General features: G+C 32.2%; 2 protein-coding genes and 1 non-coding gene across 3 annotated transcripts; 1 reads left to right on the top strand and 2 right to left on the bottom strand.

Annotated features, from left to right (window-relative positions):
• The first annotated feature begins 1,420 nt into the window (after window positions 1-1,420).
• LOC107618154 (Mitochondrial inner membrane translocase complex, subunit Tim44-related protein) lies at window positions 1,421-6,660 on the top strand. The gene is made up of 12 exons (XM_016320113.3): window positions 1,421-1,629; window positions 1,772-1,815; window positions 2,032-2,132; window positions 2,271-2,354; window positions 2,979-3,058; window positions 3,646-3,697; window positions 4,071-4,160; window positions 5,340-5,408; window positions 5,518-5,619; window positions 5,976-6,044; window positions 6,206-6,262; window positions 6,392-6,660. The coding sequence occupies exons 1-12, from the start codon at window positions 1,550-1,552 to the stop codon at window positions 6,485-6,487; spliced, it is 924 nt and encodes a 307-aa protein (XP_016175599.1). The 5' UTR covers window positions 1,421-1,549; the 3' UTR covers window positions 6,488-6,660.
• Window positions 6,661-8,104: 1,444 nt separating this feature from the next.
• On the bottom strand, window positions 8,105-10,708 carry LOC107618155 (phosphoglycerate mutase-like protein AT74). The gene is made up of 2 exons (XM_016320114.3): window positions 9,952-10,708; window positions 8,105-8,947 (listed from the first exon to the last, which is right to left on the bottom strand). Exons 1-2 carry the CDS (start codon window positions 10,379-10,381, stop codon window positions 8,535-8,537), a joined length of 843 nt encoding a protein of 280 aa, XP_016175600.1. The 5' UTR covers window positions 10,382-10,708; the 3' UTR covers window positions 8,105-8,534.
• Window positions 10,709-10,904: 196 nt separating this feature from the next.
• On the bottom strand, window positions 10,905-10,977 carry TRNAA-CGC (transfer RNA alanine (anticodon CGC)). The gene has a single exon. It is a non-coding gene; the product is annotated as a tRNA-Ala (tRNA).
• Between the last annotated feature and the right edge of the window lie 866 nt (window positions 10,978-11,843).

Below are 11,843 nucleotides of genomic sequence, written 5' to 3' on the forward strand. Positions count from 1 at the left end.
TAAAAGATCATAAAAATTATAACTTATATCTTAAAAGGATTAACTTCGATAAAAAGTGAATGATACATTCTTATTCTATGAAGTAGTCAAAAAAGAATAATAAATTAAAAAATTAAACAAAATATTTTACCTCTAAAACTTAGGCTCATGAAGGATTAAAAAAAACCACTATATATAACCTTTAATCTCACAAAATTAATTATGAAAATGTTCAATCAATATATATGTTATTAATACACACATATATAACACATATATAAACATAAATATCAATATATCATATAAGTAGTAATTATATATGATTGATAATTATATTATAATAATTGGCAATAAGTATAATTAGAATTAGAATGATTTATAATTGAAATGATTAATAATTAATATAATTATTTATAAAATACTATTTTTATATAATTATCCTTTTTAAATATGTTGAGAAGAGAGAAATATCCATACTAACACTAAAACACACCACGTCAATATTTTTGGCGCCAAAATGTGATTGTTGTAAAATAATAATAATATAATATAACTTATGATAAATAAACAATATTAATTTGTTGACAAAAAAACAACAAAAAATATGTACAATATCATAACAATAGTTATGTTATATTAAATCCTTTTAATTTTAAAAAATACCAACTCATTTAAAAAATTAACTTTATTGATATTTTCAAAAGTACACTTAAAACTTTTAAAAGTAAAAAAAGCAAGCAATGTTTATTTTTATTCTTATTTATCTTATTTGTTAAACAAAAATATATAGAGCGAAGTGGAACGTTTATACCTCTAAAAGGTACAAATACATTTTTAATAAATTTTTTTGAATTTATTCTTAAGACTTGTTTGATTGAGTTTTTATAGAAAAAAATATTTTTAAATAATTTTTTTAAAAATGAAACAAATTTATATTTAAATATCTCATATAAAAATATTTTTATTAGCAATTATATTTAGAGTATAGCAATATATAAGTATTTTTTATTTATTTATTATGTTAAAATATCTTTCTTTAGGTAAAAAAATATAAATTACAATTTTGTAAACAAAAAATGTTTTAATATTTTTGTTTTTACTACTGAAATTTTACCAAAGACATCAAAAAATAAATTTTTTTTCATTGAATTTTCTTTTTCTAATAACTTATTCGCTCCCAAACAATTACTTAATCAGTTATTCTACCGAGAATTCATCAACGATTGTAAAAAAGAGTAATGGAGCACTGAATTATTCACCACAAAAGAAACACGTTACTTTTATGTTTTTTTTTTTTTAGGGATATTAATTTCGGACATTCCCCTAAATAAAACATAAAAATAAAAAAAATATCCCGACAAAAAAATAAAAAATAATATTTATGTTCAAGAGAGTGAATGGACCAAATAATTAGAAGGCCCAACTTTGATTCCCAAATCCCACTCTATCGTCTAAAGTCTTAAACCCTCGGAAAAACTCCATGTCCCATTTTCCTGTTTTGTTTAAGCAATTTTCGTGATCTAACACTCACTCCACTCTAAATGTTTACCTGAAGAAGAACCAGAAGAAGATGATGCATCTCAAACGCTTTCAGTTTGTTCGCACGCTTTACCGTGCTTCTTCTTCTTCTTCCTCCTCCTCCTCATACCTGTTAGTAACCAGTTCCTAGCTTAATTGCTTTCTCAAATACCTGAAAATTAAATAAAGCATCTTCTTTTTCATTTTTGTTTCTAACTTTTATATGATTATTTTCTTTTTCTTTCTGAAATTGCATTGTGATTTGAACTTTCAGGCTCGGTAGTAGCTGCAGGAGCTATTCCAGTGCTCTATCCAATGGTAATCTCTTTCAACCCTATACTGTTTTCTCTCTTATTTTTTTTTTCAATTTGAATTTGCAGTTTAATAGTTTCAATGTAGATATTATTCATGCTGCGTATTTTTTTTAAAAGAAAAGTATAGTTATTGGTGTACATAGATGTATATGTTAAGAGTTGAAAATTGTGCTTCGACCTTCAATTTGTTGATGACTGAAGTGAATTCTTCTTTGATCAGGTTCTGAGCGTAGTTTTAGGAGCTTCTATCCTCATTTGAATAATGGATACAATGAATTTTCCTTGGCTAGTGTTAAGGCTTTGACTCTCAGGTCTACAATGGTAAATTAATGTATTCTCCAACATGCTGTCTCATAAAGACAATGGTTTTTAGAATTTTTTTTTTTTCATTTTTCGTTATTTTTTGTTTTCTTTTCATATTGGGAGAGTTGACTTCCAACTTTGTTATGTGTTTATTAGGCTGCGGAGTTGTCTCTTTTCATGAACGATAAGAGGCTTTTATCAACTCAAGTAAAAAGCGCTCCCCCTCATGCAAGACCAGTGGTGCGCTCTCATAAATTTCCCCTCTTCATTTTTGTGATGATTTAATATATACCTGTATCCAGTGTTCAATTTCATGTCGGATCGATAAACTTATGGGATAATTTTGGCTGTATGGACGATGGAACTTGTTTCACTCTGTAGTGCTGCTTGTCTGTATTTTAGGTTATAGTGATAGGTATTGAGCAATGTTTTTTAATTTATATGTTATTTTCCTTCTTCTTTGTCACTTCCTTATGCAATAGTGTATATCCATTTTTTGCACTATCTTTGTCATTTTTTAATCGATGCAATGTTTTTTAATCGATATGTTATCTTTTGTTTCAATTTGAGGATGTCTTCTTTTCTACATTCTCTTCTCTTCTAATCAAATTGTATTTTCTACCCAAAAAAGAAAGAGAAAAAAAGAAAAAAAGAAAAAAAAAAAAAAAAAAGAGAAACTGATGTTCAAGCCGTAAAGACAGCCACCAATGTTATTATCAGGTTAGGCTGCGTACATTACACCCTTTGGGTGCAGCCCTTCCTCCGACCCTGCATTAACGTAGGATGCTTATGCACCAATCTGGCCCTGTGTTTTTTATAAGTAGTTTTGAATTATTGTTCTTCCCTAACAAAACATTTATGCAGGGACAACAAATAGCATTAACGAGCCCTGGATTTGTCTATGAACCTTACAAACCTCGTGAAAAAATCCCACTTTGGAAGAGGTTAGATACCCTTCTTTTTTATGATTAGGTACCAATGGTTTCAAACCTCTTTGGTTGTGTACTTGATTTCTTCTCTATAATATAATCTAACTAAAATCACACTAAAAATATATTATAGGGTTTGTCTATCTTGTGCCCTTAGGGCACCTCTTTGGTTTGTGTTTTCATTTTCTGTTTTCTGGATTTTGTAAAGGAAAAAGTGAAAACAGTAAAAACAATAAAATCCTGTTTTTTGTTTTTACCTTCTGTTTTCACTTTTTCCTTCACAAAATCCAGAAAACACTGAAAATGAAAACACAAACCAAATGCACAAGTTTTCAATGCATTTGTTTTATATTCATTAAATAAAAACATTTAAAACTTTCTATTAATTGTAAGCTTATCATGTGCCCTTAGGGCACATGTTAGCTAAACCTCATCTTATAAGTCTCTAGGTAAGTTGTAACTTTTTCAGTTATTTTCTTCCACCAAATTTTAATGCCTTCCACACACGTAATGCATTATTCCTTATATGGAGTCATAATTTTTGTATCATAATGAGTTCTGTGATCCCTGACCCTGATATATTTGATGTTTGTTTTTATCAGATTGTTCACTAGAACTGGTTGGAGAAGAACTAAAGAAGACATGATTCTGGAGGTAATGATGCTTATCACTTATGTATCTGGTTGCATAAATTATTTCCGCTCTTTAGAGCCTATGTAATAGTTTCTCTTTGTCCAAAATTTTCCTTCTCATTCCCGCTCTTCTTTTTCCCTCAATGTCATACTGTTGCTTTCTTTATGAGGATCCCTTCTCATCTGCCTTACTTTTCTCCATTTTTTCTACTAGTTATTTTTCTTTTATAGCAGTATAGAAAACAGAGTGCAAATTAATGTTACACTGGATGTTTTGAAACTTCAACTATGGACAATTGCCTTTCCTTTTAATGGATGGTACCAGTCACTCTGATTTTTCTTTTATCTTTTTTTTCCCCTTTTTTTTTTCTTTTTTTTTTTGGTGGCTGTTGCAGCTAAAAAGTGCCTATGCCATTGCAAAGTTAAGGAAAAAAGGATATTCAAAAAAAGAATTCTACAATGAGGTTGCCAATATCTACAAGGAGGTTTGTAGCTGTCATTCTATATAGCCTTTACCATGTGTTACATTTTCCTACAACTCATTCTTTTGTTTGATCATTTTAGAATACAAGGTGGTCCTTGAGTTTAGTTCATTTGGACGAGCTTCTGCTAAAATATACTTTTTAAAATGATCTTCTCTTAAAGGTCTTGTAAAGAAGTAAAAGTTGTTTATGTTTGGATGCAAAATGATACTTTTCTAATGATTACTTTTACTGAGAGAAATTACCCTAACATACTAAAAAACACAAAAAGCACTAGAGCCACTGACGGTCCTTCTGCACTTTCTTCTCTTGATGCCATTGCTTTCTTCTTACCTCCTCATCTCAAATCAATGTGGTATGCATCAATTCAGAGCCAATGTGGAGAACATCCTTGGAATAAGAACTGGGGACCAAACTGAAATTTTTTTAGAACTATATGATCAAATTTTCATTAAGATCTTGACAAGTTAAAAGCTATTAGATAAAGTAATAAATCATAAATATTTTGTTAGAAAGATACATTCTGCAAACCTGAAATCAGGTATGATATTTGTTTTATTTTCTGTTTGGAACCCAAAACTATGGTTTGGGTAAAAGCTAGAAAACATGCTATTATATTGTAATGATTTTAAATCCTTTTGTATGTAGTTTCTTATTTGTTGTCCATCCGTTTAATGGAACAATTTCAGCCTGATGAAAACAGATATAAATTGAATTTCATTAGCCTATTCAAGAAATGAAATAGTCCAAATTTGATAAAATTGGAATGGTACAAAGAAAGGAACTTCATTTATTTTGTTGTGGTACCACACATTTTGAGTACCAGTATTTGTATCATTCAATAGATTAGGAAGAGGGTTTATTGTGTTGCAAGTTGCAACAAAGTTTGTAAGGAAAGGTATTTCAGAGTGAGGTAGTTACTTTGGATAATGTTGAGAAGAAAAATATTGAAGATTTTGCATTCAAGAGCTACTAAGAAATTATGGATATAAAAGACTTTGATGCTGGCCCCTCTGTTTGGTATATTTTTTACCAAATATGACAATTTTCCATCAGTAGTCCTTGGCAGCTCTCTTCTGTAATAATATGTATTTTATTATATGATGAATATCATCTTTTCAATTGGCTTACGTGTCTTGTAATATTTGGCCGAATGCTGAGTGTTTCTTCTTTCTTTTGCAGTTAAACACTCTAATAGCTAATGGTGACAAAAAGACATTAAGGAAAGTAGTTACGGAGAATATGTTTTCTGTATGCTTCCATTCCTTTATGTGATTTTATCATTATACGAATTATGATGAATCTATGTGCATTTTTAGAGGTTCAATTTTTAATATGTATTTAATTTACTTCTCTACAGGCACTAAAGAATGAAATTAAGCAAAGAGAATCTGTGTGGAGCAAGGTATACTGGGAAATGGTTCAGCCTGTTGTGAGCATACGAACATTGCGTGCTCGTTTGGTTAGTATTCTACTCAATTCTGTTTGTATTAAACTTTTGGTCCAGGTGATGTAGTGACTTGAAATGTAGAACAGGTATGAATTTTGAGAGTATTGACTTTGCTGGCATTTTGTGATATCGAAGAGTTGACATTGTTAACTTGATGAAAAAAAGTGAGGAGTCATTGATTCTAGTCTGGTCCAATTTGTGCAAGTTGGATTATTATTTGAATGTGCTGCGAATAGCACAAGAGGTTATTATTTATGGTATTGAACTGTACTATCTGTACTCTCTCTCTCTCTCTCTCTCTCTCTCTCTCTCTCTCTCTCAATGAAGTTATTACATGCTGTTTTTTTTCATTGCTTTATCATTTACAGATTGGTGTCGATAGAAAAGACCATGATAAAGTATTTATTCAGCTTACTCTAGAGATTATGGCTAAGCAGGTATGCTTTAAAATTTTCCCCACAACAACTAAGCTTAATCCCACTAAATAGACATTAGAAATAATCTTATGGCTGTAAAATTTTAAACATCGACATGGTTTCATGAGCCAGAGAAATTTCAAGACCATATATACAATGAATTAACTTCAGATTACTTGCAGAAGTTTGAGGCATACGACTCAAAAGGTGCTGTAGTAGCTGGTGATAAAAATAAGGAGGTAATGATACTATGATAATAAATTTCTTTACTTGTTTTTTTTGCTGCTATTTCGAGAAAATGGTTCAAACAATTAAATCAACATCAAATCTTTCTTAATTGGCTTGTCTTTTCTTGGTATGTTTTCCAGGTTCTTGTCTGTGATATATGGGTTTTTGAGAAGTCTCTATTTCACAAAGGATCATATTGGCGTGTTTGTGGACGATTATCTACAAAAGCATCATAGCTATATTCTAGCCATTCCTATGTTGTAACTCACGATTCCTGCCTGAACTGAATTCTTATATTTGATTTGATGAATAAAACTATGTATAGGTGTAAACCTATCCAAATTTTGTTCTTTCAACGGAACTCATTTCAAGACTTTTATTTATTTATTTATCATTTTTAATTTTTCTATGCCCCTTCCTTTTTCTTGGTGACAAACCATAAAATAATATGGAGTGAAGGAAACCATTTGGGAAAGGAATTCATTGACATTGACATGAATAAAGATAAAATAAATAATAAACGTGGAAGAACGGTCAAAGTGATATTCTACTCCAAACCCCACGATTCATTTGTGGCAAATGGATTAACAATTCAGTAATAATTTGGCAAGATTTAGGGGGAAAAAAACGACACAGTATTCTTGTATTAATGCTGATTAGTTGTATCTTTTAAGTGTGCTCTTGCCGCAATTAGAGTATGAAAGGTTCAAACAATCTTAAGCAATGTTTTCTCATATTAATTATTATTGCTTTCCACTTTCAGTTATATTAGTTTCTTTATAAAGGCTGCAAGATTTTTCTATAACATCCCTTCTAAGGAAAGCAAAGAATGTCTTCCAAATAGTTTCATTATCTACTTCCAAGTTTAAAATTCTTTATTCTTGGGATTGATCAATCTCATTGCACCCTACCTACCCATTTACATTTAATGCACCATGGACCAAAGAGAATGCCATCTTCAACCTCTTGGCATCTGCTATAGGGTCTATAATTTCATCACAAAAACTCTAGCTATGCGGGCGTTGAAGACAGTGACTTTAGGGCGTCCGGCACGTTGCACTAAAATGGTATTGGTGGAAGATGGTGACAGGAAGGAGCTCCCACCAAGTCAAGGGAGCGTGACGAAGGGTGATGAGACGGCGGAAGAGAAGGTGACATTGGCATCACCAAGTGTAAGTTTGCCACAAGAAGCAAAACCTCCAAAGAAAATGGTAAGCATAAATGAAATTGTGGAGGAGATACCAACTAAGAAGATAAAAAAAACGAGGAGTAAGAAGTCCTTCAGAAAGTCAAGTTCTAGGAATCAGGAAGAGGAAGAAGAGGGAGAATCAAAGCCTCTAAAATCAATTCTAAAAGTGGGTTCTGAACTCCCCGAAAATCATAAAGTTTGTTAGTAAAGTTTATAGCTGTGTGAATCATAATATATGTAATGAGATAGGAGGCCAAAGCCCACAGACCAGTGTGAATATGGGGTATGACAATCTCTATTCTATGCATTGAAAATTCCATAATTGTCTTCTTTCTTCTTTCTAATTTGTGCATCTATCTTATCCGGTTTGGAATTTGAGGACTCATTCAAACTGATTTCTAAAGCAAGTGGTATTTTATTGAATGCACAATTCTTACTTATTCCATGGGAGTTTTCCACATGAAGAGATCATGTGATTCAGATAAAGAGGTGGACATAGATATGAAAACTATCCATTAGATTCCACAGATTTTGTCATGTGCAAGTTGTCTTTCTAAACTAGAAAGAAAATAACCTGAATAAAAGGAATTCTCAAGAAAATTCTCAACTAAATTAAGTCATCCTCCTCCTTGTCACAAGAGTTCAACACAAATCAGAATTCAAGTGCCTGAGAATCATAAACAATGTTGAAACCAAACAAGATCAGTACAATACTGAGTACAAACTGGAACATCACGATCTTTCTATACCATATATGCTGGTTCTTCCACCATATAATGAATAATGAATAATATACGACATATTGGAAGTTTGAAACAAAAGAAACCATTCCCTACACTAACATAATCTCCATATACCTACAATCAACTAAATATTTTATGGAAATGAATTAACCAATTAGAACTGGAAACCAGCAACCAATACCCTATTATCTTATCCGACTTCTTGTTAATTTTTCTCCTTTTTAAGGTTTTCCTTTCTAATACAATTTCTTTTATCACTTAAAAAGAAAAAGAAGACCAACCTAGTATCAATTAGAATGTTGAAAATGAATCTTTAACCCCCAATTAGCTGGCTCGTTATGGACATATGCTTCATGTATTTGTTTCATCTTCCTTTTCAGCAATCTCATCGTCAGAGTCAGGAAGATGATCAAAAAAAGCATCAAGGTACCACGGACACTGATCATTCCAGTCACCCCTGCATGCGGTGGCACGCCATTTTTGGTCGGCTATCATCTCAGGGGAGAGGCCCCATTCCAGCATTTCTTGTGCTGTATGATGAACTGCTAAGCTGTATTCCCCGCCAGTTCCTAGCTGCATGACCCGGAACTCGCAGTTGCCAAAATTGTTTAGGTGCTCAAACTGTTCAACTGTCCATTTGAACCACTTCATTAGGAAAATACGTGATGTCAGCCCATGAGACACAATCACAAGATTCAAATCATTGCAAGGATCATGACGAAGCCTATTCATGTCAAGGTCCCTCCAGAGAGATTCAAAGAAACCTGCAGAGGAATTAGATTCTCCATTACAAACATGTTCCAACAATTTGTTGGAGATTCATATTAAAGTGACCAAAACTCCCTAAAATTTTAAGCATCATTAAGAGTTGAGCTTTTCTGTTATATTCCTAATAGAATTATTCTTTTTGCCTAAACGAGTCCATTAAGAATTCTAGACTTGCTAGAACAGTAGAACATGGGTAACTCATTTTGCAGTAAAGCTCTTCAACCATTAAACATTTGTTGAGAGTGGATTTTTTTTTCAATTTTTTTTATTCAATTGTTTGATAAAATATAATTTTTTATTATTTAACTACTTCTCTTACATATTTCTTTTTGTTTCACTTACAAAATGTAAACTGAGAAATCACGCTTTATTAAACAATAAAAAAAAAATTAAAAGGATTCCTTTCCATATTTTTCATTCACAAAATTCGAACAAGGACCTTATCATAAATGAAACAAGTGGATTAGAACCACACCAAACAAATCGAACACTGATAGTGGTAGTGGTATGCATAGGGCATAAGTAATCATATATATATATATTCAAATCTATTTTACAGAAATATCCAAACAGCTTTTTATTTTTAGTATTGTAGTTCAAGTGGTATTTTTCAACAATATGAATATTTAGTGTCTTTTTTTTATACCACAAAATTGAAGGTCATATTTATGTTTTTTAATAAAAACCGACCCATTGATTTGTTTATCACTTAAAAAAATTTCAGTTCATAGAAATCTGAGACTCAGATTTTTTGTTGGCCCCATATCCGACCCTAAAAAATAATTTGTTTACTCAGCATTACACCTAAACTTATATTTACCAAAAGCCTACACTAAATTCAAGAAAATGTAATATGCTTATTATATGTGTACCAATCCATTAATAACGCAAAATTCATCGAAAGTAAAAATATAATCAATGAGGGGGAATTGGGGAAATGAAGTATGACTAAGACTAAGAAGAAGAAGAAGAAAGAAGAAGGATAGTAAGTGGCGGTTACTTGAGATGCGATCGAATACATCGGCGGCAGATTCTCCCTCGGGAAAGCGATAAAAGAACCTTCCAAACCTCTCACGCGTCTCCTTCACAGCCTTCATCCTGTCTTCAATCTGAAAGTTCCCGAAATCCTGCTCTCTAATCCGAGACTCCTCCCTCACCCCTATCACTCTCTTCCGGCTTAACCTCCTCCCAACCTCCCTCAGCGTCGACCTTGTACGCGCGTATGGCGACACGTAGAAGTACGCGCGCCACTCCGGCGAGCATTCCTCGCCGGACATCAGCCGCCGGAGATCGCCCCCGGCGCGCCGGGCCTGCTGGATCCCTTGCGGAGTCAGCTGGATGGCGTGGTCGGGGGTTGTTGTGTATGCTGACGTGTCAAGGTTCCCTTGTGACTCGCCGTGCCGCATCAGGATTATTCTTTTCGGAAGCATATTCTATTGTTATTTTGGTACTACGCGGTGTTTATGTTATGTTTAATTGTTGGCATATATAGCTGGAGGTTGGAGCCACTGGGGATTCATATTTCTTAAATTCTTTTACTATGTTTTCGTAGGAACATGGTTTGTTTGGTCAAGATGCTGCAGCTGTAAACGTGTATGATTATTATTCCATCTTTGTTGAACAGGGTGGGATTTGATGACTTTTGTACTTAGCACAGTTAAAGAAATTCAATTAGGAGTTGATTTTCAAATTGAATATTCAGCATTGGACTTGGATCCACTTTTGGCAATTATTGAATTCAGTGGAATTACCGAATTACTGGAAAGAGGTTCTCCATTTGGGGAGGAGATCTTCTCCAATGAAAAAAAAAAAAAAGATGGTGTCCAGTGTAGAATTTTAATTTTTATTGCTATATCTCTCTTATTAATTTTGTTCTTATTTATAAAACTATTTGACTTTGATTAAAAAGTAAAAAAAATAAAGAAATGAATGCGAATTAAAAATTACAAGATGTGGAGATGCGGGGAATCGAACCCCGTGCCTCTCGCATGCGAAGCGAGCGCTCTACCATATGAGCTACATCCCCATTTTACTAGAATTAATAATTTGTTTAATAGTATTTAACATATTCGTTGTGTGTGAGAGGGGTTAACAATTTTGTTGTCAGAACAATTTCTCCTTTAGATACAAGGGTAGCTAGAAAAGCTACAAATGTCAACAAAAATTATATGATTTAGATAATTTATATCCGAAAAATATATGTTAAAATTATCATTAGTAAAAATTTTTAAATTTTTTGTTGAATAATAAATGTATTAAAAATTTAAATTTAAATTTATATTATTTTTATACAAAATTTCTTAGTTGATAATGATAAAATGTATTTTTAAAACACAGATTAATTAAATTTTAAAATATATGCTTAATCAAAATTAATGACTAAAAATTCTAAAAGAGAAATTGTTCTTACTACAAAATTAACTCCTCAATAGTGTGCTCACACAATGAATATCTTGAATAATATGGAATTAATTATTAATTTTAACCAAAATGATATGCTTAAAATGTTCTCTTAAAGTTGATGTTGCACTGTAATAGTACAGTATTATTCTGAGAGTTACCTAAAATGGTGATTTGGTTCTAAATGTGAAGTCCAAACTCTTTCTAAGGTAGCGTTCGACTTGTTCTAGTACTGAGGTGTCGCCGTCCGAGTTCCTCGTGAAGAGGTGGGGGTGGTATCTGCAAGAGACTCCGATACTTAAGTTAGCAAGGAATTTAGGTAGGTTTTTAGTATATTGGGAGGTGAATATACTCAAGGGGTGTCAGTGTATTTATAGTAGAGTTGATAACCACCTTTTTAGAATAGTTCCACTTTTGTTGGTAGATGACTGTTTCCTTTATCTTGGTTTTGTTGGAATCTATCTTTAAGTGGAGATAGAGATAGTAGGAGAG

Source organism: Arachis ipaensis, chromosome B9 (genome assembly GCF_059453495.1).
Source record: "Arachis ipaensis isolate K30076 ecotype BB chromosome B9, ASM5945349v1, whole genome shotgun sequence".
Taxonomy (NCBI): domain Eukaryota; kingdom Viridiplantae; phylum Streptophyta; class Magnoliopsida; order Fabales; family Fabaceae; genus Arachis; species Arachis ipaensis.

What these genes read in the sequence shown, in the direction of transcription:
- LOC107618155 (XM_016320114.3), bottom strand. Translation starts at nt 10,381, where the DNA reads ATGCTTCCGAAAAGAATAATCCTGATGCGGCACGGCGAGTCACAAGGG. An exon ending in TGTATTCGATCGCATCTCAA is followed by an intron (nt 8,948 to 9,951) that starts GTAACCGCCACT and finishes ATTCCTCTGCAG; the next exon opens with GTTTCTTTGAATCTCTCTGG.
- LOC107618154 (XM_016320113.3), top strand. Translation starts at nt 1,550, where the DNA reads ATGATGCATCTCAAACGCTTTCAGTTTGTTCGCACGCTTTACCGTGCT. An exon ending in TCCTCCTCCTCCTCATACCT is followed by an intron (nt 1,630 to 1,771) that starts GTTAGTAACCAG and finishes TTGAACTTTCAG; the next exon opens with GCTCGGTAGTAGCTGCAGGA. An exon ending in CCCCTCATGCAAGACCAGTG is followed by an intron (nt 2,355 to 2,978) that starts GTGCGCTCTCAT and finishes ACATTTATGCAG; the next exon opens with GGACAACAAATAGCATTAAC.